The sequence below is a fragment of the Furipterus horrens genome, unplaced genomic scaffold, assembly GCF_987537825.1.
Source record: "Furipterus horrens unplaced genomic scaffold, mFurHor1.1.pri manual_scaffold_5, whole genome shotgun sequence".
In the NCBI taxonomy this organism is placed as follows: domain Eukaryota; kingdom Metazoa; phylum Chordata; class Mammalia; order Chiroptera; family Furipteridae; genus Furipterus; species Furipterus horrens.
In genome coordinates this window covers 158,704,204-158,729,271 of record NW_028327175.1, presented here as the reverse complement: position 1 = coordinate 158,729,271, position 25,068 = coordinate 158,704,204, and the positions used below count along the sequence as shown (strand labels likewise).

General features: G+C 38.4%; 1 protein-coding gene across 4 annotated transcripts in view; it reads left to right on the top strand.

Annotated features, from left to right (window-relative positions):
* The window catches only part of PBLD (phenazine biosynthesis like protein domain containing), a 35,339-nt gene that overhangs the window by 1,656 nt on the left and 8,615 nt on the right, over positions 1-25,068 (top strand). The window contains exon 1 of one of the 4 annotated variants that reach the window (XM_090278105.1): positions 10,986-11,124. The exons of 2 other annotated variants lie outside the window; for them this stretch is intronic. In XM_090278105.1, coding sequence (XP_090134231.1) covers positions 11,041-11,124 — 84 coding nt within the window. In that variant the 5' untranslated portion in view covers positions 10,986-11,040. Of the gene's footprint in view, positions 1-10,985; positions 11,125-12,670; positions 12,688-25,068 lie in introns of those variants that run through there. One more of the 4 variants, XM_090278107.1, reaches the window with a different exon arrangement.

Below are 25,068 nucleotides of genomic sequence, written 5' to 3'. Positions count from 1 at the left end.
AGTGACATCTAATAAGTACTTTGTGGTTGTGCTCTCATACCACCAAGGTTCCTAGCGACACCTAATGGCTTTATTTTTTTAATAAAAAAAAAAATGCAAGCTGAATTTCTGGGGAGGCTGGAGGGCAATCCTGGTAAAAGAGATAAGGCAAATTGAGGAAGAGACGTGAAGTGAGACGGAGAGAAGGAAATGAGTTTGAGCGCACGGTTGTTACTGTAGGAAATGTCGGTGAAACTAGCCTGTAGAAGTTCATTAAGCAGACTTTGTAGTACAGGCACTGGGAAATACGTAGAGGGTGGATAGGGGTACAAGGGGTGCTTGCAGTGAAGAAGCTTGAATACCGCCCCCCCCCCATGAAATCTGGAGTATGTAGAGTGGATATAGGAAGGCAGTTCAGTTTCCTTGCATTTCATAGCTTCAGTTACCTTATACATATTTCATGGCTTTAATTCATCCTCAGACCTGCTTAAGATAAGCGTGGGACAGCATGCTCTCCCCCTCTGGAGCGCGCGCGCGTGTGTTACCTTTACACTCCTCTCCTAAGCTCCTAGGGCCCCTTCTTTTAGCTGGGTGACTTGTTTCCTGAAGCCCATTTCTTCTATGGCTCTTATTTCTACCTCTGTGACTTTTTAAATGAACTTTCTCTTACAGCTTGGAAAAAGAAAAAATAAGTGCGGAACAGTAAGTATTCGTTAAGCCTTAGTGCTGTAGTACCTTTCTTGAGCCCACTCATTCAAAATACCCCTCAGAAAAGCGGAAGGTTACAGTGTGGTCATTATTACCAGAGATAGAAAAACAAAACCAGGATAATGTATTAATAATAGTCCACATTTATTGAGAACTTGCTTGAGCTAGGTGCTGTGCTCAATTCACTATTTACAACTGTTAAATATAGTTTATCCCCAATTTACAGAAAAGGTGCCTGAGTTCTAGAAAAGTGAAAAATATTGCCCAAGGTCACACACCTAGTGGCAGAGGCTAGCATTTGAACTCAAATTATTTTACACCAGCAGCCAGGGTCTTAAACAAACATCATTTTAGGCAAAATTAAGTTATTTACCTGGAACAAACACTGAAATTACCATCTTAGGAGACCTGCAGTTAACAATTTATTGTCTGGAGACTTTTGAACAGCTCTGAAATTTGATGTTCCGGTGTTGCTGACACTGTGAGCACCCTTACACCCTTCTTTTTAAAACAATTGCTGTGTTAGTAAGACTCCAAGATCTCACACTTCAGATGTTTCCTCGTTTCAAGTCATATCCCTACTTTATCCTTTCAGTCTTTCCACCTGATTTGGTAGATGGATTTCTGTAATCCTTTTCACCCCTTGCCTGAATTCATACAATTTATTTACTGCCTGATTGAGTTGGGCCTTCTTTCCACATACTTACTTTGTGTGGTTATGGGCCACAAACCTAAAAGCATTGTAATGACTTTTACCACCCCACCTTGATGTTTTTATTTGGCCATATTTTCTTTGTATTGTGCACTCTGCCGTTTGCCAATGTGAATGCTTAGGAAGAACTTGAAATTAGTACATATATTCCTTTTGCTTTTTTATCATTATAGCAGGTAGGGTGTTTTGAGTTTTTAAAAAAGTACATTATACAGGGGTAAACCTAATTTTTATTTGACTTTGTACTTAGCTATTTTATTTTTCTTAAAAACAAAAAATAAAAAAACAAGAAACAATGTCTATCAACTATTCCCATTTGCAAGTTGAGTCCTACAAGTAATGCTTGGTGAGACAGGCTCACCACTGCTCCAGTGATTCCTACAGAATTGTTTCCAGATGGATCTCCATGGCATTATTTCCATAGAGGTGGTTAGAGCTAAGGGCTCCCAGCTGCTTTTGGGATTTTATTTCCTCTTTGTCTTCCAGTCAGTCATTTCAGTGCTTTCCATTAGCATAGAGATCAGAGAGACCCTGGAGAGGATCTTGTTAGAGGCCATAATGAGAGAAAAGATGAAAAAGGAGGAGGAAATAAGAGTACCCACACCACTCAGGGGAAAACAAGACAACGAACACGTGATCATGTATTACACAAAGATGAGAGGAGAGGAAAATTCCATGCAGAACCTGAGAAAAACAGAAATACAGAAATCAAAAGAGATTGCACTTTTGGAGGAGGGAAGGCATATTACCTAAAAATTGGTTAAGATAGTTGTGCACATATCCCCCAATGACATTCTAAACTAACATAAAACCTGGATTATCATAATTTTTTTGCCTATACAAAAAGCATATAAGCTAAACATAAGCAAAGCTTGTAAGTTTTTTGGAGTATGTCCAATTAATGTAGTTAATGCCTTTTGAACACTAAATCTGTTTACTAATGTTTTGTGAAATGCTTGTTCTTGGATTTATATCTCATATACAAGGTCTGTCCAGAGACTATCCAGCCATGTACTATGAAAACTAGAGACATTTCTTGAAGATACAAGAAACACTGTATATATAGAACAGTGATCCTCAGTCCCCTTCAACTCACACAGTTCTGCTAATCACCATCAGCTGCCCTGTTGTATTTTCCTGAATATCATCAATGGTCTGCAATCACTCCTCTTTCAAAGGTGATTTTAGTTTTGGGAAAAGCCAGAAGTCACAGGGCACCTAATCTGGGCTGTAAGTGGGCTGAATCACCTTTTATCTTGGGTCTTTCTGGCTCTAATGGGGTTTTTGTAATTTGTTCCTCTGACTTCATCTGTCCTTAGGTTTAGCTGGCACAAATGGCATTAACTGAGTCTCTGTTGTCTATTTCCCAGACCAGGGTGATTTAAGCTTTGCATTCTCTGGTTAGGTGGGAGAGGTATAAACCATTTGCTTTCAAGTGTCCTTGGTTAGGGAACATAAGGTTTTGTGATTCACTAGCTGGCTCTAAGTTGTTCAAATTGTTTGGCCTTGTTTTATTTTCTTGTCTCAGTTTCCCTATTCCACTTGCCCAGGACTTTTCCTAGCTTCTTAAATCCTGTCACACCTATACTTGGTCAAGAACTCTTTTTTTTTTTAAGTATATTTTATTGATTATGTTGTTACAGTAGTTCCAATTTTTTTCCCCTTTGCTCCGCTCTGCCCAGTAACCCCCTTCCCTCCACCAATCCCACCCCCCTTAGTTAATGTCCATGGGTTGTGCATATAAGTTCTTTGGCTTCACCCTTTCCTATATTATTCTTAACTTCCCCCTGTCTATTTTAAACCAATCGATTATGCTTCTTAATCCCTGGACCATATCCCCAATTCTCCCCCGTACCCCCTCCTAGCTGATAACCCTCCAAATGATCCCCATACCTATGATTCTGTTCCTATTCTGGTTTGCTCAGTTGGATTTTGTTTTTATTTTTTAGATTCAGTTGTTGATAGTTGTGAGTTTGTTGTCATTTTAGTGTTCATAGTTTTGATTTTTTAAATAAGTTCCTTTGACATTTCATATAATAATGGCTTGGTGATGATGAGCTCCTTTAGCTTTACCTTGTCTGGGAAGCACTTAATCTGCCCTTCCATTCCAAATAATAGCCTTGCTGGATAGAGTAGTCCTGGTTTCAGGTTGCCTTTCATCACATTGAATACTGCTTGCCAGTCCCTTCCTGCCTGCAAAGTGTCCTCTGAGAAATGAGCTGATAGTCCTATAGACACCCCCCTGTAGGCAACTCTCCGCCTCTTTCTTGCTGCCCTCAGGACTCTGTCTTTATCTTTCACCTTTGGCATCTCAATCATGATGCGTCCTGGTCCAGCTCGCCTGGGACCCCCCCGTGCTTCCCGGACCTGTATGTCCATCTCCTTCACAAAATTTGGGAAGTTTTCCTCATTTTTTTCAATTCTTGCTTCCTCATTCTGCACTGGTTGACGGTTTTTTTTTTCTTCCTTATGTTCCAGATCATTGATTTGAACCCCAGATTCCTTCCCTTCACCATTGGCTTTGTGTGGATTTTCTTTCGTTTCACTTAACATAGCCTTCACTTCTTTTCTTATGTGTTTGCCGTACTCAAGCATATCTGTCAAGCCTTAGAGCATCTTTATCACCAGTGTTTTGAATTCTTCATCTGTTAGGTTGTCTATCTCCTCATCTGTGAGGTTGGCTATCTCCTCGTCGCTTAGTTCTCCCACTGGAACCTTGATCCATTTCCCCTTTTGGGCCATACTTCTCTGTCTCCTCATTTTGACAGGCTCCTGTGTTTGTTTGCTCGCGTCCCAGGTAGAGCTGTCACTCCTGTTACATTGTAAGGGGCGGAGCCTTAGGGATTCGTCAGTGCAGGGCGACCTGTTTCACCACGTTGTGGCGCTGTATGTGGGGGAGGGATCCAAGAGGGAACAATGCCCAGCACTCACCCCTTTTCCAGGCACCTCCCCCACTTTCGCACCAGACTGGAGCCCCTTTAGCTGCTGCCCTGGCGGTCGTTCCCAGAGTGGGTGGGTCTGTGGACATTCTAGGACTGTGGGGGCCCTTTAAACAAGCGGACTCTGCTGAGACTGGCAGTTTCTGCCTCCACCCCAACCCCACTGCTCTGCACAGTCAGAAGCAATGAGGGTTGATTTTCCCCGGTGCTGGGACCATGAGCTGCTAGGTCTAGTGAGGAGCTGGGAACGCTCCCTAGGTGTTCCTTCTGACTTTAAAACATGTGACTGCGCTTTCTGCTGGCCCACTGCTGCCGCACTGCTGCTGTTGCTGCTGCCACTACACCGCGTCCTCTCCCCTCCTCCTTGCCTGTCTGGATGAGTATTTCTTCTTTATATATTTGTTTGCTGGACTTCCATGCAGTTTGATTTTCTGGAACGTTGGTTGTTTCTAGTTTTGAGGTAGTTGTATTCCTTCTTAGTTATGGAGGGAGACACAGCATGTCTACACCTCCATCTTGGCCAGAAGTCCAACAACTCTTTTTATTTATTCAGAAATAAATCTTGTTTCATTTTCACATATAATGTAATACAATTTTCTGGTGTTTCTTGTATCGGGTTCCTTTGTATTCTTCAGTGTCTGCAAATTTGAAGAGTGTTTTAAAGTAAGATATTTATTTGTTTACCAGTTGATTTGGGGGGGGCGAGAGAAAGAGAAACATGGATTTGTTGTTCCACTTACAAATGCATTCATTGGTTACTTCTTGCATGTGCCCTGACTGGAGATCGAACCTGCAACCTTAGTGTATCAGGGCAACACTCTAACCAACAGAGCTACCCAGCCAGAGTAAGGATTTTTAAATTCTGAGTGTTCATTTCAATGATAGTGTAAAAAATTATTTTAAAACCTCAGACAGCCCTGACCAACGTGGTTCAGTTGGTTGAGTGATGTCCTGCATATTAATGTTTCTCTCCTTCTTTTTCTCCCTCACTTCTCCTTTTTCTAAAAATAAGTAAATAAAATCAGTTTTAAAAACTTAAGACAAAATTTGTTATGCAGTGATGGTTTACAATTTAATAGAACTAAGATTTTAGTTCCTCAAGTGAGAGTTTCTCAAATTCTGGTCCTTGGATATATTCTAAGTCATAGTGATTAAGAACATAGAGTCTGGAGTTAAGAGTATTTGTGGGTTCAGATGTAGGCATTGCCTAAATGTATGACCTTGGAAAAGTTACTTAAATTATCTGAGTCTCCATTTATGTATGTATGTATGTATGTATGTATTTATAGAGAGAGGGGAAAGGAGAAAGAGAGGGAGAGAAACATCACTGTGTGGTTGCCTCTCACTCGCGCCCCCAACTGAGGACCTGACGTGCAACCTAGTCATGTGCCCTGACTGGGAATCCAAACCAGCAACACTTGGTTCGCAGGCCAATGCTCAATCCACTGAGCCACAGCAGCCAGGGCTTGAGTCTCCATTTATTCATCTGTGAAATGGAAATGAAGATTATAATAATTTCAGCCTCATTGTGGGGTGCTCTGAGGATCAAATGCTCTTAGAATCATGTCTAGCACATAAGTGCTCAATAAATTTAACTATTATTATTCTTGGAAATTTATGCAGCAGTTAGAATTGTGTTGGGCTGCAAGTAACAATACTGGACTGTATGAGTTTTCTGTTGCTACTATAACAAATTACCACAAACTTAGTGGTTAACAACAACACACATTTATTATTTTACAGTTCTGGAGGTCAGAAGTCCAAAATGGGTCTCACTGAGATAAAATTAAGGTGTTGGCAAGGGGCTATTATGGACTGAGTTGTTCCCCTCCAATTAATATGTTAAAGCTATAACCCCCAATATGATGGGATTTTGGAGGGGGATGGTCTTTGAGAGGTAATTAGGTTTAGATGAGGTCATGAGAGTGGGGCCCTTATGATGGAATTAGTGCTGTTATCAAAAGAGGCACCAGAGAGCTTGCTCTTCTCTGCCATGTGAGGACACAAAAAGAAGGTGGCTGTCTATAAGGCAGGAAGAGAGTCCTCACCAGGAACCAAATTTGTTAGCATCTTGATTTTAGACTCCCTAACCTCTAAATTGTGAAAAATTTTCTGTTGTTTAAACCACTCAGTCTATAGAATTTTGTTATGGCATCCTGAACTGACTAATCCAGATGTTTTCCTTCTAGATGCTCTTAAGGGAGAATTTGTTTCCTTGCCTTTTCTAATTTATAAAGGCAACCTATATTCCTTGGTTTATGGTTCCTTTCTCTGTCTTTAAGCCAGCAGCGTAGCGTGTTCAAATCCCTCTAAGTTGGACTTTTCAGTCTCCCTCTTCCACTTTTTTTTAAAAATTTTATTTATCAGTTTGAGAAAGAGAGAAGAACATCGATTTGTTGTTCCACCTATTCTTTTTATTTTTAAGATTTTATTTATTTATTTTTAGAGAGGAAGGGAGGGAGAAAGGGAGAGAAACATCAATGTGTGGCTGCCTCTTGTGTGCCCCTAACTGGGGACTTGGCCTGCAACCCAGGCATGTGCCCTGACTGTGAATTGAACCAGCGACCCTTTGGTTTGCAGGCCCATGCTCAATCCACTGAGTTATAGGAGCCAGAGCCTCTTCCACTTTAAAGACCCCTGAGACAATGGGTCCACCTGGATAATCCAGAATAATCTTATTTTAAGGTCAGGTGATTAGCAACCTTAATCCTATTTGCAACTAAATTCCTCCTTGCTATGTAACATAACATATTCAAAGGTTTGTGGAATTAGAATGTGGATGTCTCTGGGGAGCCATATTTTGGCTACCATACAGACTAACAGTAGTTTGTACCATAAGGACATTTGTTGTTTACTTAAGAAATTTGGAAGTAGGGGCCTCTAATATTTATTTAGCAGGTTAAGTATATTGTTAAGAACCCATTCTCTTCTTTCTTACTTGATTAGCTTTTTATTTCTTTTAAAGATTTTATTTATTCACTTTTAGAGAGAAGGGAGGGAGAAAGAGAGGCAGAGAAACATCCACGTGCAAGAGAAACATCGATTGTTTGCCTCTCACACACCCCCCAACCAAGGGCCTGGCCCACAACCCAAGTATGTGCCCTGACCAGGAATTCAACTGGCAGCCTTTCAGTTTGCAGGAAGATGCACAATCCACTGAGCCACACCAATCAGGGCCTTCTTAGTTAGCTTTTAATCTTCATATTTGTCACCTCATGGTCAAATGATGATTGTTGCATTTCCAGGCATCAGCAGTAGCAGTCCATTCTCCTCTTAGGTCATCCTTTTTTTTTTTTTTTTTATCAGAAAGCAAGATTGTCTCCAGAATGCCTCCAGCAATCTTGCCTTAATTGGGTCATATGGCCATCTCTAGCTGCAGAGAATCTGAAGAGTGAGCATCTGACACAGGAGAATGAGACTGTTCTTATTGGCTTGGACAATTTATGATTCCTTGCTGGAGGGGTGAAGAGGGGAGTGTAGCATAGGGAGATCACTGTTAAACAGGTAAATGACCTTGACTGTTAGGGTTTTGAGAATTTTTTACCTTTAAAGAAATGTTTTCATTTGAGAAGCTGCGCAATACAGGGTGGGGCAAAAGTAAGTTTATAGTTATTTGTATGGAAAATAATACAATAATTAATAAATAATAATACAAGAATAAACCCTGTGTTTTGTGTATTTACAATTGTAAACCTAATTTTGCCCCATCCTGTATTTCTAGAGGCCTGATAAAATACTTCATTGTAAAATTTTATTCTTCTCTACTGAATTAGATTAAAAAAACTTAAGAATACTATTGAAACAAACATTATTTTTTAAACTTGCACACAAAATTTATGATTGCTATAGAAAAGTTAGACAGTCTTTTCAATGTATATTTTTTCATTCTATTGAACATGTAGCTGATGGCTGGGACCAATGAGATTGAAGTTCAGTGAGGCAAAAAACTTGCTCTTTTTGGCAAAAATGATGATTTTTGTAATGGTGTCAATTCTATTAATTTTATGAAAACTGTGTTTCATTATCAGAATTATACTTTGTTCCTGCCCTGACTGGTGTGGCTCAGTGGGTTGGGTGTTGTCCTGAAAACCGATAGGTCCCTGGTTTCAATGCCAGTCAGGACACATGCCTATGTTGCAGCCCAGGTCCCTGCTTGGGGGCAAGTGAGAGACAACTGATTGATATTTCTCTCACACATCGATGTTTCTCTCCCTCCCTCTCTCTCTCTCTCTCTCTCTCTCTCTCTCTCTCTCTCTCTCTCTCTCTGTCTCTTCCCCTCTCTCTGAAAATAAATAAAATCTTAAAACAATATTTGCGTATTTTTAAAGAGAGAGGAAGGGAAAGAGACAGAGGGAGAGAAACATCAATGTGTGTTGCCTCTCATGCATGCACCTCCAACTGGGAATCTGGCCTGCAACCCAGGCATGTGCCCTAACTGGAAATCGAACAAGCAATCCTTTGGTTCACAGGCCAGTGCTCAATCCACTGAGCCACACCAACCAGGGCTAAAATCTTTTTTTTTTAAAGAACCATACTTTGTTCCTGTTGTCTGTTCAAATTTTCTAAAATAATAAAGACAATCTATAATAAAATTTCCAAGTAATTTCATGAACAAACTGCAATTTATTATCAATAATGGTGATGCTACTGAAATGGAAGTGTTGGTTAGCAGATAATACCATGTTGAGAAACTCTTGTCAATTAATGTATGAACATTCAGTTTTGATATATGCACATCATATTATTTGGTTACCTAATTAATTCAACAAATATTTATTGGATGCTTGGTACTATTCTAGGAATCAAGATTATAGCAGTAAAGATAAACAGGAAGAGGTTCTGTCTTTATGCTCTTAAGAGTCTAGTTAGAATAATTTAAGAAACATAAAAATTCAAGATATTTTTTAACTATCAGATTAGCAATTGTGGGACACTCATACTGTCTAAAATGGCATACTCTTTCTGAAGATGAATTTAACTGTGTCTGTAAGTTAAGATGTCTACACACATTGACGCAAGAATTTCACTTTAAGAATTTATTATAATTAAAGAATCAGAAGTGCGGACCAACTTTTATTTAACTTCAGGTGAGGATAAAAAGAAGAATGAAATCTTACCTTTTGCAACATCATGGATTATGCTAATTGAAATAAACCAGTCAGTGGAAGATGAATACCATATGATTTCACTTATATGTGGAATCTAATGAACAAAATAAACTAACAAAATAGAAACAGACTCATAGATACAAAGAACAGACTGACATCTCTTAGAGGGGAAGGGATAGGAGTTGGGTGAAAAAGGTGAAGGGGTTAAGAAAAAAAACAAACCACTTAGATAGGCAATAGTATGGTCATTACCAGAGGGAAATGGGAGTTTGGGAGGTAGGAGAGGGTAAATGGGGGATAAGTGGTGATGGGAAGAAATATGACTTGGGGTGGTGAACCCATGATACAATATGCAGATAATGTATTATAGAATTGTACCCCTTATATATAATCTATTGACCAATGTAACCCCAATAAATTCAATTTAAAAATCAAAAAAGAAAAAGAAAAGAAATGCATGTTAGGTACGTTATTTTCTTTTTTTTAATCCTCACCCGAGGACATACTTACTGATTTTAGAGAGAGGGGAAGGGAGGGAGAGAAGGAGAGAAACATCGATTGGTTGCTTGGACACACACCCCAATCAAGGACCAAACCTGCAACTTAGGCATGTACCCTGAATGGGAATTGACCTTTTGACTTATGATACAGCACTCCCATCAACGGAGCCACACCATTCAGGGTGGTCATATTCACTTAGATGTAATCAAAGCACCCTCTAATCCGCTGAATTCTCAAAAAGTACTATACTATGACAAAGTCCAAGTTTCTATTAAAGCAAAGGAAATACCCAGAAAATTAATAGAATTTATCTCTAGGGAGTAGAAGTACAGGAGGTTCTTTTTTTTCCCATCTGTTTTTCTGTATTTGATAGATTTTTTTAGTAAAAGGAAGTATTATCCTTATAATGAAAAGCTTTTACTAATCTATATCATTAGCTCAAAGAAGTCTCCATCTGCATGATTAATAAAATAACACAAAATTATTTAAAGCATGAGGCTTCTTTGACTATATTAAGTTCAAAAATTTAAAAAAAATGTTATTGCATGGTTACAGGTTATTTTGCCAAGTTTTTTATAACAAGCATATTTTTATAATAAGAAAAAAATACATTCTTTTTAAAAGGACAGTAATATTCATTGGGTGACTATAAGCACATATGTGCCCTTTGGATGTTTTATTCACTTCATCAAAAACATAGCCCTTGGGGGAAAAGTAGGACAACTGTAATAGAAAAACAATAAAAAAAAACAAACCAAACAAAAACATAGCCTAAGCTAGTTTTGGCTAGTCTAAGTAAGAATACGATTATGTTGTTAAGTATATATACAGTATGACATGTTAACACAAAATCTGAAAAGAAACTTCTATTCATCCAGTATTTAAAAAAATTCAATTTAGAGGCTTAAAAATTAGGGATCACATATCTTTAAATGTAGGTGTGTTAGAATAATTGCTTGACTCTGTATCTGGGAACTGTTAGTTGCTTCTGTACACCAAGTAAAACATTAACTTTTTGATTTTTTTGCAACAACAAGAAGTAAAGCAGGTTACCAGCAATTTTGAGAGCTTGCAGAAACAGCTTGCAAGGAAAATGAAGCTCCCTATTTTCATAGTAGATGCATTCACAGCAAAAGCATTTCATGGGAATCCTGCTGCTGTTTGTCTCCTAGAAAATGTAAGTATTGGTTTGGAAATGCAGTGCCTGGAATTCTAGATTCCTCTAGAATCAAATATTTCTTTTAAAAAAAATCAGACCTAGTTTGTTTACCTCTTTTTGTTTGTTTGTTTTGTCAAATTATATCAGCAATATTCATGTCTACAAGTTGATTTTGGCAAGAATGCTTATACCTACATGCTTAATTCTAGAGAAATTAAGATTCGTGTAAAGAAGAACTGGAGCTCCCTTTTAGCCATCAGATTTCTTTTAGTTAGTACCAGATGTGGAGGAGAATAAAATTAGATGAGTTTTATGTAACTGGACATGGCTGATATTACATTGAGCATGAAAAATCCAAATTGGATTTTTGAAAATCTCATTTTAAAAATGGCTTTTTGATTAGGATAAGTATTAACATATTAACAGAATAGTTAAATATTCCTTGACCTTAGTGCTTTGTGTTGGTCCCTGGGTATTATGTAACAAGCCAAGGTACGCTTCCTCTCAGAACTTAGTGCAAGGGTATGTGTGAGAATTACTTCAAAACACAGTAAGCAATTCATAATCTTAAATAAATATTACTAAGTTGAGCAGTGTGTTGGGGCATTTGTGTGCAGTGAACCTCAGCCTGGCCTGCACATTAGAATCATCTGAGGAGCGTTAAAAATTTCTATGCTCAGGTTGCATCCCAAGCCAATGATAACAATCTCTGGGAGTGGGACACAGGCAGCACTGTTTGTTAATCTCCCTTCATGAGTCTAATGTACATGGAGAATGCCTGAGCTTTTCCTGAGAAAGGTGAATACTGTTAATTGAGTCCTTGGTACCCCTGTTTTCTATCTCAAGTAGGGCAGCAAAATGGTGATTGAGAGTTCAAGAGTCCTCAACTCACTTCAACAATGCATTCATTATGCAATGTTGCAGCTGTCATTTTTCAACCACAAATCGCAGGAAAGAAAGTAAAGTCAATAGGCTTTATCAGCACAATGAGTTTGTGAGGATTAGCGAGAGAATAATTAACAACCAGATTCTAAATTGTGAACTTTTTTTTTAGAAACAATTTGGCAAACACAACTTCACCTCAAGAAATTGTGAAATTGACCAAAGCTACTTGTCAAGGGTCTTAGTATATTTGCCCATATTTCCATATGTAATATCCTTGAAGATTTTTGAAAATAGTTTTGAGTGATTTTTGTACTTAGTTTTTACCGATGACAAGGATTAGCATTATCCCTCAATTTACTGCTGTTATCTTCAGTATACTCACTAAACAACAGACTTAAAGAATCTCTGTCTCTATCTGTCTATCTACCTAGCTATGTATCTCTATCTATATCTACCTCTGCATTAAAATCTATTTTGCATGTTATTTATATATTTGAAAAAACAAGGAAATAAAATTTTAAGCGAAGAACATAATGTAATACAAAGCAATATGCCTCAGTACAAATGGAAGAAATAAAGAGAAGATGAAGTCCATAACTCCGGGACGCTCTCAAAAGAGTCTTTCAATGCACGTCTTCTGGGCCTTGGACCTGTGAGACCATTCTAATTTGATGGCCTGTCAGGGACAATTGAAAGGTATCTAAAGACTAATTTGCTAGTTTTCTATTCGGTGGACATGAGAATCCTGTTCTCCTGGAGGCTAATTTAGCACATTACCCAATTAATAATCAATAAAAATTATAAAGGAAGTATAAACTGTGTTTTCTGCCCTTGGATTCTCTTACCCATGGTTGGAGATAGTAGATACCTGAAATGCCTAGAGAGAACACCAGTGAACTCAAGAAAATATCAGAGACAAATAAGTGCTAAACCTTATAATGCTGACCACAATTCAGGTGCTTAGCTTGTCATTTACATATTCTACAAATATTTATCAACATCCACCATGAGCCAGGCTCTGGGTTTCAGATGGGAAGTACAAAGATTAGTAAGTTTGTCTGCCCTTGAGGTGCTCAAAGTCTAGTGAGGAACATACTCATAGACATGTAAGCCTGATCATTATTCAGTGATCACGACAGAGGCTGAGAGACCTAAGGTGCCAGGCCCAGAGGGTACTCAGAGAACAACGCTGGATTTTATGGAGGAGAAAATACTTCAAATTTTAAATGCAGGGCTTTAAAGGAATATCCTTCTTGTTTTGTTTAAAATTTGACCAAGATGAGACTAACCACAGAAAAACTTGGTGGACAGACCAAAGATTAGGTTATTGCTTTTAAAATAAAAGTCTGCTGGAAGGAAAACAAAAAATTCTGGATAACAGAGTTCCAACAGCTGTTATAATATTCTAAAGTTTTGTTTTTCTTTAAGAACAAGTCCATTTTTCACATTTTCACATGAGGAACTTGTAACACTGTGCATTAGGTGAAAACAAAAACAGATTAAGGGATAAATAAAACATAATTTCAATAAGATATTTAAAATTTTTTTCTAAATTATTGATGTTAAGGGAGGAAGTGGGGGAGAGAGAGAGACATCGATCTGTTGTTCCATTTATTTATGCATTCATTGGTTGATTCTTAGATGTGCCCTAACTGGAAATTGAACCCACAACCTTGGTGTATCGGGATGATGCTCTAACCAACTGAGCTACTGGCCAGGGCAAAATATTTAAAACCTTAAAAAATTGGTGGTGTCCCTGAATGTGTGACAGTAAGTTTGGCAATAAAGACTATGTAGACACATGGAAAATGTATGGAAACAATATTTTAAAAATGAAATAGATACATTGTGATGACAGCTAAGTAAAAACTACAAGAACTCATGACCAACTTTTAGAATAGGTCAGAGGGCTATGATAGTGCTTAGGGGTGATATTTTGTTTATTTTTCCGTAAACCAGCTTTGATATTTAGTGAAAATAACATATTAACGGGTAGGGAGCCCATGTTTATTTTTCATATTCTAAGAAAGCCTCAAATTTTTTGTTGTTGTTGCTGGTGTGTGTGTGTGTGTGTGTTTAGCACAAGGTTTCTTAACAGTAGCACAACTGACATTTTGGACTGTGTAGTTCTGTGTTATATAAGGCTGCCATATGCATTGTAAGATATTTACCAGTATTCCTTGGTCTCTACCCAACAGATGACAGGAGTCTCCCCTTCTCCCTTAGTCATGGCAATCAAAATTGCCCCCAGTTGAGATCTATTGCTTCGGAGGATACCTCTTCTAAAGAGGTTTATTCCTGAGTTATTCTGTTAAAAAACTGTTGTGTGCCTAATATATACATTTATTCTAATTCAACTGGCACTTACTGGCTGTTTAAAATTATTATTATTTTAAACATTAATAATCATTCCCAGTGATGGCAAGGAAGATTGGCTTCACATTTTTAAAGAAGACTGCTTAGTTTTAGTTCCTGAACTATTTGCTGTTCCAGTTTTAAATTTAGAGTACACCCAAAACCCCTTTACAGCTTAGTAGGTTATGTATTTAAGGAAAAAAAGAGGTGTACTGTGTCCAGCCCATGCTTTACCTCACGCTGGGAAGCTTATGGTGCACTGCCCACCTTCAGACTCTGTGGCCTTCCTCAGAGAGAGCCTCACAAATGCGACCACATGGTCGGAGGCTCAGAAGAACCTGGAAAAGAAGAAAATCTCTGAGATGATGAAAAGGATTATTCCATAACGTAGGCCTTTTTGTACGATAGGTGTGTGATGTCCTTGGAAGGTGCTCTCTTGAACGATATCGCGTCATCATCGATATATGGTTAGGGTGTTGGTAATTAGACCTAGGAGTAGTAAAGTTATGGAATTAAAGTGAAATTATATTACTAAGCCTGAGGTTAGTAGTAAGGCAGATAGTGCACCTGTTAATGGCCATGGACTTGGGTTGACTATATGGTAGGCATGGGTTTGGTGGGTCATTAGGCATTGTCATGTAGGTACAGGCTTACCAATAGTGTGAAGACGTAGGCTTGGATAAGAGCTACAGCGAATTCTGGAATAGCCAGTAGTAGTAGGATGACGAATGTAATAAAAGCGATGGTTGTGTTAATATTTATCAGAGCTAGAGTGGCTCCTCTGATAAGGTGGATTAATAAGTGACCAGCGGTGATATTGGGCGGTTAGTTGTACTGCTAAGGCTATTGGCTAGATAAATAAACTGATTGTTTCGATAACAATTAATATAGGGATTAGGGGTAACGGAGTGCCTTGTGGTAAGAAGTGAGCTAATGAGGCTTTAGTTTTGTGTCGGAAGCCAACAATAACAGTACCTGCTCATAGGGGGATAGCTATGCCCAAATTTATTGATAGTTGAGTGGTAGGGGTAAAGGAATGTGGTAGAAGCCCTAAAAGATTAGTTGTACCAATAAATAGAATTAAAGATATTAATGTTAGGGCTCAGGTTTGTCCTTTTTGGTTGTGAATTGAAAGTATTTGTTTAGATGTTAATCGAAGTAATCATTGTTGAATACTAGTTGATTTGCTGATGGGAATATAATAGTGGGAAATATAATAACTAGGATAACAATAGGTAATCCTATTATTGTTGGGGTAATAAAAAAAGCGAATAGATTTTCATTCATTTAGTTTCTCGGAGTAAGGGACTTAGTTGTCTTAGTGGTTATTGGTAGGGGGGCTGGGTAGTATAGGTGGGTAGAGATTTTTAGTTGTATAATAATAAATAAAGTTAGTAGGGTAGATAGGATTGTAATAGTTCAGGTTGATGTATCTAATTGTGGCATATCATTAAGGGGAGTTTAGTTTCCCTGTCTTTAACTTAAAAGGTTAACGCTACTAGCTTCTTAATGAGATTGATATTGAGGCTGATCATTTTTCAAAATGATTTAATGGTACTATTTCAATAATGATGGGTATAAAACTGTGATTAGACCCACAAATTTCAGAGCACTGGCCATAATATAGTCCTGGACGAGTAGATAGGAGAGTTGTCTGGTTTAAACGGCCTCGGGTTGCATCAGTTTTTAAGCCTAAGGATGGAATAGCTCAGGAGTGAAGAACATCCTCAGATGATACCAACATTCGAATTGTTATCTCTCTGGGTAAAACTACTTGGTTGTCTACTTCTAATAGGCAAAGCTCTCCTGGTTTTAGGTCTGTTGTGGGGATTATATAGGAGTCGAAGGCTAGATCTTCATAATCGGTGTACTCATAGCTTCAATACCATTGGCGACTTATAGTTTTTACAGTTATTAATGGATTGTTAATTTTGTCTATCATATATAGGATTTGTAGAGAAGGTAATGCAGTTGTAATTAAGATAAGAGCTGGAAGAATAGTTCAGATTCTTTTTACTTCTTGAGCGTCTATTGTGCTTGTATGTGTTAGATTAGTTCTTAATATAAGTGAGATAATATATAGTACTAGCGAGCTAATTAGAAATACAACTATTAGTGTATGATCATGAAAGTGTAATAATTCTATAATGCGTGATGTTGCATCTTGAAATCCCAGTTGAAATGGATATGCCATGGAGATATACAGGAGTTTCACCTGTCACTTAACTTTGACAAAGTTATGTAAATTTTACTAATATCTTGCTAGTAGAGAAAGACATAGTGGTTATGATGTTGGCTTGAAACCAATTTTAGGGGGTTCGATTCCTTCCTTTCTTATTTTGGGTTTACGTATGTTGGTTCTTCAAATGTGTGGTATGGGGTAGGGCATCCATGAAGTCACTGTAGATTAGTAGTTGTTAATTCTACTATTATAACCTCTTGTTTAGCTGTGAATGCTTCTCAGATTATAAAAATTAGTAGTATAACAGCGGTTAGTGAGATAAAGGAGCCTATAGATGAGACAGTGTTTCAAGTGATGTAAGCATCTGGGTAGTCAGAGTAACGTCGGGGCATACCGGATAAACCTAGAAAATGCTGGGGGGGAAAGGTTATGTTTGCACCCACAAATATTACTAGGAATTGGATTTTGGCCCATGTGGTGTTTAGTACATATCCAGAGAATAGAGGGAATCAATGAACAAACCCACCTAAGATGGCAAACACGGCTCCCATTGATAAGACATAGTGAAAGTGTGCTACTACATAGTATCGTGCAGTATGATATCTAGCGAGGAGTTAGCTAATACAGTACCGATTAGGCCCCCTACTGTAAATAGAAAGATAAAGCCTAATGTTCATAATATAGCTGGGGATCATTTAATATTGCCTCCGTGTAAAAGTAGCTAGTCAGCTAAATACTTTTACACCTGTTGGAATAGCAATAATTATAGTGGCAGATGTAAAATAAGCTTGTGTATCTACGTCTATTCCTACTGTGAATATATGGTGGGCTCAGATGATAAAACCTAGGAATCCAATTGATTTTATGGCTCAAACTATACCCATATATCCAAAGGGCTCTTTTTTACCTGAGTAGTAGGTAACGATATGAGAAATTATTCCAAACCCAGAAAGGATTAAGATATATACTTCGGGGTGACCAAAGAATCAGAATAGGTATTGATATAAAATTGGGTCTCCACCTCCAGCTGGGTCAAAAAAAGTGGTATTTAAGTTTCAGTCTGTTAGGAGCATAGTAATACCAGCAGCTAGAACTGGCAGGGAAAGTAATAATAAGACAGCTGTAATTATAATTGATCAGACGAATAAGTGGGTTTGATATTGGGTTAGAGCAGGGGGCTTTATATTAATAGTAGTAATGAAATTAACAGCCCCTAGAATTAATGAAACTCCTGCTAAGTGCAAAGAGAAAATTGCTAGGTCTACAGAAGCTCCAGCATGGGCTAGATTGCTTGCTAACGGTGGGTAAACAGTTCAACCGGTTCCTACCCTAGCCTCAACTATAGAGGAGGCTAGTAGTAATAAGAAGGAAGGGGGCAGCAGTCAAAAGCTTATGTTGTTTATTTGTGGGAAAGCTATGTCAGGGTCCCCAATCATAAGGGGAATTAATCAGTTACCGAAACCCCCAATCATAATTGCTATAACCATGAAAAAAATCATTACAAAAGCATATGCAGTTACTACCACATTGTAGATTTGATCGTCACCTATAAGGGCTCCAGGCTGGCCTAATTCAGCAAATAATTAGACTTAGAGCAGTACCTACTATTCCTGCTCAAGCCCCAAATAATATGTAAGGAGTGCTGTTATCTTTGTGATTTGTTGAAAACAGTCATTGGGTTATGAACATAGGTAAAATGGCCGAGCAGGCATTAGGCTGTAAACCTAAGTACAGAGGTTAAGTCCTCTTTTTACCAAGCCCTGTGGTGTAACACATGTTGAATTGCAAATTCAAAGGAGCAGTTTCAATCCTGCTGGGGCTTCTCCCGCCTTTTTCTTTTTTTCTAACAGCAGGAGAAGTAGATTGAAGTCAGTTGATTAGGGTTTTTAGCTGTTAACTTGTTTCTTGAAGCCCATCAATCTAGTAAGGTCTTAGCTTAATTAAAGTAGTTGATTTGCATTCAATAGATGTAGGATAGATTCCTGCAGTCCTTACAGGAGTTAAGTGGAAGGAACTTGCTTAGGGCTTTGAAGGCCTTTGGTCTGAATAAACCTAAACTCCTAATTTAGTGTGATGATAATGGGGGTTAGTGGTAGTATCATAGTCGAAATGATAAGAAATGGGAGACATGGTGTTTGTTTTATGTTTTTAAGATGTCATTTTATTTTTGTATTGTTTGTAGTAGGGAATATGGTCAGTGTTGTGGCATATGCTAGATGCATATAGAAATACAGGTTAAGTAGAGCGGCCATGGCTATTAATAGGGATAGTGGGACTGCATTATTTTTTGTTAGTTCTTGAATAATTATTTATTTTGGTATAAATCCGGTAAGTGGGGGGAGACCTCCTAGTGATAGTAAGACTGATAGTATAGCAATTGTGAGTTGTGGAGCGTTATTTCATGTATGGGCTAGAGATAGGGTTGTGGTTGTTATTAATGAACATGAGGAATACAGTGGTTGTTAGTAGTATATAGATTACGAGATTTAGAATTGTTATAGTTGGATTGTAGATAATGATGGTGGTTATTCAGCCTATGTGGGCAATAGAGGAGTATGCTATTATTTTGCACATTTGAGTTTGATTAAGGCCACCTCAACCTCCTAATAAGATAGATAGTACTGATACTGTGAGCAATAGGTTTGGGTTAATGTTGGGTGCTATATTGTATAATACTAATAGTGGAGCGAGTTTTTGTCATGTTAATAAGATTAGTCCTGATGATAGGGAGATCCCTTGGGTGACTTCTGGGACTCAAAAGTGGAAAGGGGAGAGACCTAATTTTATAGCTAATGCCAGGGTTATAATAGATGAGGCTAGGCTGTTTAGTGGTTTAATAGTCATTCATTGTCCTGTATGTATTAGATTAATAATTACAGCTAGGAGTAGAAGTGTTGATGCAGTCGCTTGGGTGAAAAAATATTTGGCAGAGGCTTCTGTTGATCGTGGGTTGTGAGTTTTTATTAGAATTGGAATAATGGCTAGTATATTTATTTCAAATTCTAGTCATACTATTAATCAGTGGGAGCTTATAACAATTATAGTTCCTAATACGACGGTTGATATAATAATGGAGAAGATAATGGGATTTATTAGTATGGGAAGGATATAAACCAACATTTTCGGGGTATGGGCTCGATAGCTTATTTAGCTGACCTTACTTAGGATTTAGTGTAAAATGGTAGCACAAAGATTTTTGGATTCTTAAGATTAGGTTCGACTCCTCTGATTCTAGAAATAAGAGGGTTTTATCCTCTATGATTTACTCTATCAAAGTAACTCTTTTGTCAGACATATTTCTTATATCATAGGGGGAATACCTGCGATGGTGATTGGCATAGTAATATGTCATATGCGTAGTGCTAGAGTTAGAGGCAAGAAGTTTTTTCATAGTAGGTGTATGAGTTGATCGTATCAGAATTGAGGGTATGAGGCTCGGATTCATAGAAAGGAGATGGTAAGTAGTAGGGTTTTGATTATGAAGCTAAGCGTATTTAATTCTGGGGTGGCTGGGTGGTTTCAGGCTCCTAGAAAAAGGATAGTAGTTAGGGCATTTATTATAATAATGTTGGCATATTCTGCTAGGAAAAAGAGGGCGAATGGGCCCCCTGCATACTCTACACTAAACCCGGAGACTAACTCTGATTCTCCTTCCGTCAGGTCGAATGGAGCTTGGTTGGTTTCGGCTAGGGTAGAAATAAATCATATTATTGCTAGTGGTCATGATGGTAAGACTAGTCATGTATATTGTTGAGTGGTAATTAAGGTTGATAATGTGTATGACCCGTTTATTAATAATACTGATAGGAGAATAATTGCTAGTGTGACTTTGTAAGAAGTTGTTTGTGCTACAGCTCATAGGGCTCCGATTAAGGCATATTTTGAATTGGAGGCTCATCCTGACCATAAGATAGAGTATACTGCTAGGCTGGATATAGCTAGTATAAATAGGATGCCTAGGTTTATGTTGATAAGGGGTTGAGGCATAGGTAGGGGGCTTCTTATAGTTAGGGCTAATATTAAGGCTAAGATTGGGGCTGTAATAAATATTGTGATGGATGACATTGTAGGTCGTAGGGGTTCTTTAGTTTCTAGGGTGTTTCAACCTCCTATTTCATTTTTATGCCCAGAAAAGGGGTTGGGGAGTGCAGAGAATGTTTTTCTAGGGTATTGAAGGGTTTTCCTTTGACTAGCATTTGAGGAAAAAGCAATGCAAAGGAGGAAGAGATGTTAATGTAGGAATTTCTGCTTCCCAGCTATCCTCACTGGCTTCTAAACCATAACCCTCAGCTTTGGGAGCAGTGACTTCAGACAAATTCAGCCCCAAATTGCTTTTCATATGTTATCTCATTTCACCCTCACAAGTACTCTATGAGTAAGTCTAATTATTATTATCCCCATTTCACGGATGGGGTAACAGAAGCAGAGGAAGCTTGAGTGCTTTGCCAGAGGTCACACACTCCTAAGTGACTGACTTTAGGATCCCACACGAGGTCTGCCTGACTGAGGAGCCTGTGCTTTAACCATTGTACTCCTATTAAACTGCAAGGTCTCCTCTTTTATGTGCTCCCTCAGCACCCCTTACTTCTCAGATGGCAACAAGTATCACTCTGGTAATTCACTCAATGCCTGTCTTCCTCATTAGACTGCGCATCCTATACAATCTTAGATCCCTTTTGACTTGTTCCAGCACACCTGGCCTAGTACATGGGAGGCACTAAATAAATATATGTTGAGTGAAAGTAAAAATATAATCAATTAAATTATGGCATAATCTCAGAAGAGTTCTAGTTAACCAACAATTACTGGTCTTATGTTCTTATTGGTGGAGCAGGGTGGGGCAGGTCGGGAAAGTGAGTGTGAGCTCTGGGTTCTGCGATGGAGCTGGAGAGATTAGGCCTCCATACGAACCATTAGGAGCAACTAAAGATGGTCTACAGTTTGAGAAATACACTGGACAGACTAACTTCACAATAAGAAATCCAAGTGCCTTAGGAGGAATCTCATTTCTTCCTGGATGATTTAGAACTTTCTACATCCAACTGCTTTTTCTTTGCTGGATTCTATCTGCAGCAGAGGGACAAATAAAGACTGAGAGCAAGACTGTTTCATTGAGGCTGTCATAGTTCTAAACTGCCACAAGATGGGAGTATTTAAAAACTTTGATTTTCTGATCATTAATTTTTTGTGGGCTTTATGGTGGTGGAAACTCAGTGTCCTGATGCAGAACATTGGAACTCAAAAGAAAAAACATCACAGCTCTGTTTTTTGCCGTTGGAAATTTGTCTCATATGACATTGCCAAAGGAAATGGATATTAAAACAAGAGAATTAAAAGCTGTTGGTTTGTAACTATTTTGTGCTGCATTTGAAAATAAGTTTGTAGTGTAGAATAGAAAAATTATTGGACCCAAAATTCAGTATTTTAAATGAATGCAGCCTCTTTCTTTTGTTTCTAAAGCTCCCAAAGTTAGACCAATATTATCCTTCTCATGATTCACCGTTATCTTGACCTATAGTTCCAGTGTAGAAATTCAGCTGCATATGGTGCATATTGAGGGCTGCTATTATGAAACTTCCTACATTATGTCTCCTGGTCCCTCATGCAAGTAGCAGATGATTTTAAGTGTCCTGGGACAGAGATTAGTTACAGAAATTCAAATTGCAATTGGTGTAATACACCAAGGTAGAGAGGATTAAAGAGCTAACAGTAAAGTATGTGTTCTAGCTGATGTGCAAAATAGTCTATTTGCAAGGAAATTCATTACCAATAGATGGTGAGTTTGGCTACAATGCTTTAATGCTTTCAGAGACTTGTCCTAAAGGTCAAGGGAGTCAATAGATAAAGGAAGGACAAGGATAGGGAGAGTTTGGCCAGATCAGAGAGAGGAAGGATTGGCAGGCACTGCAGGTTCCTGCAGTCAAGGAGGCAAACCTAGGGAGACCAGCACAGGCTTTTCTTTGTTACCCCTTCATTCACCATTGAGCCCTGTGATTGCAGATTCTGCATTAGGGAACTAAATGGCTTCCAGTTTCTGTCAGGTGTTGTATGCACAGGTATGTGGGTCAGTTTCCACAGAGCACAGGCCATGGCAAGTGCTTCAGTTCAATTTTTTTTTTTTCTTTTCAAATTATAAGAGAAAGTTTATTTAGAAAGTTACAGAGGAGGTAAAAGTTAGCCAGGTGGGCTCAGGAAAAAAGTTATGGAAGCAAAAGAAGGGCCCTTGGAGCTTAGGAGAGGTAAAGGCAAAGGGAAAGCACCTGGGGAGAAGAGGAGGAAGGGGAAGGCGTAGTCATGCTCCAAGGGAAAGTGTGCCTGAGTTCAATTCTGAACAGTGCTGCCTTGTTGACTGGGGTGCCCCAACCACCACACCATTCCTCTGCTCAGGTTGGACCCCTCACCCTCCAGGGCCCCGGGCGTGACAGATGCTTATTTCACTCACTGCTACCATCCTAATTCTCCTTATCTCAGCGCACAGAGTCCTAGAGTGTCAAAGATTTAACAGGAGAACAGATATGAGATAAATAACTTTCCTGAGAAGCATCCCAAATACAAAGCTCTTTGCACACATTTTCCTGTCCAATTCACCAAAATTTGTCCTTTTCTAGGTACTTCAAGGCCTCGTCTTTAAAGGCCTAGCATACTTATTGTCAAAATCTATGTATTTCAGTTAGATACTGTACACAGCTCTGAGTCTCAGAATACATATGTACCCACGGGTGGTGTTCACCGTTGCTTTCGGTGTCTGTCTTGACTCCCCACAAGAGCATGGGGCCATATCTTATACAACAGGGCTTCTCAAATTTCAGTGTGCACATGGGTTATCTGGGGATCTAGTTAAAATGGAGTCTGATTCAGAAGGCCTGCAATGGGGTCTGAGACTGCATTTCTAACAAATTCCCTCGGTAGTGCTGCTGATGCTGCTGGCCCAGCACAGTCCTCAGTACTGAGTAATTGATTGTGCTTTCCCTCAGAAACATTGCAGGGGCCATTTGACCTGATGCACATTGCTTTTCCTGTCTGCAGTGTGTTCTAGGGATAATAATAGTTTGTCTTTGTTATGGGGAGGCAGTGTCATGTGGCAGGTTAAAGCACGGGCTTTCAGCCACTCAAAATAAAAAGCTTACATTTATCAAGTACTTACAATGTGCTGGACACTGTTATGAGCACTTTATGTGCATTACTGGATTTAATCTTTTGAAAGAAAAATGTTAAGTAAGAAATAAAACCAATTTGTTATGTTTGGGTTTTCAGAAAATAAGTTACCAATTTCTTAAGTAATTTCACTTTCTATTGCACTATAGAACTTCTATAGATTTTTAAATATAATGCTCCTTTAAGGAAAACTTACTAAATCTCTTGCTAGGATTTTTATATCAGCTGATAGTTTAAAAATTGACTAATTTTTCACAACATTGTTTTATGCCTTATATAGATATATGGAAAGTGTTTCAAAAGAACTTGATAACACTAAAAAACAAAGTGTGCTTAACTTGCATAACTCAGATAAGTGAATTATGAATTTATTAGTATAAAGTTATAATTCTTTCTGGGATTCACGATCTTAAGAATAGTAACTTTGGCCAAAGCAAAAATTCATTTGTTTTTAGAGTTCAAAATCTAGCTAGTATGCATTATGTTGACTAAAAATTTTATTTCAAAAGGAAAACTCATATTTCTGACCAATTTTTTTTCTTAAGAGGAATGTGTCTGTGTGTGAAAATATGGTATGAACATATGTGTCTTCACAATAATTCTTTGATTTAATACTATTATTAACATTTTAAAGCTGTGGAAACTGAGGCTCCATGAGAGTAAATAAATGACTTACCCTTTCTCACACTGCTACGAGAGGCTGATCCAGATACAAATCCAATTCTGTCTGTTTCCAAAGCCCACATTATTTTTATTAAAAAAACTTTTTAAATCCTTACCTCAGGACACGTTTATTGATTTGAGGGAGAGGGAAACATCTGGTATGCACCTCTGGTATGCGCCCTGACTGGGGATCAAACCCGAAACCCTTTGTTGTATGGGATAATGCTCCAATCAATGAACCACCTGGCCAGCTCAAAGCCCCCTCCCTCCTTTCCTCCCTCCCTCCCTGCCTCCCTTCCTTCCTTCCTTCCTTCCTTCCTTCCTTCCTTCCTTCCTTCCTCACCTGAGGACATTCTTTTCATTGCCTTTAGAGAGAAGGAAAGGAGAGAGAGAAAGAGAAACATCACTGTGAGAGAGAAACGCAGAATGGCTGCCTTCTTGTATACACCCCAGCCAATTGAGCCACACCTGCTGGGGCCCCACATTTATGATTAACATTTTATTTTGAAAACTTAAAAACCTACAGAAAAGTTTCAAGAGTGGTACAATGGACATCCATATACCTTTCCTTTAGATTCACTGGTTGTTAATCATTTGCAAAGCTCACATTCTTAATCACTCTACAATTTATTAGGCATATTGTGATCTTAGGATATTATACAACCTCTCTGTTTAATTTTTTCATCTGTAAGTGGATAAAATATCTATTTTGAGGATTTTAA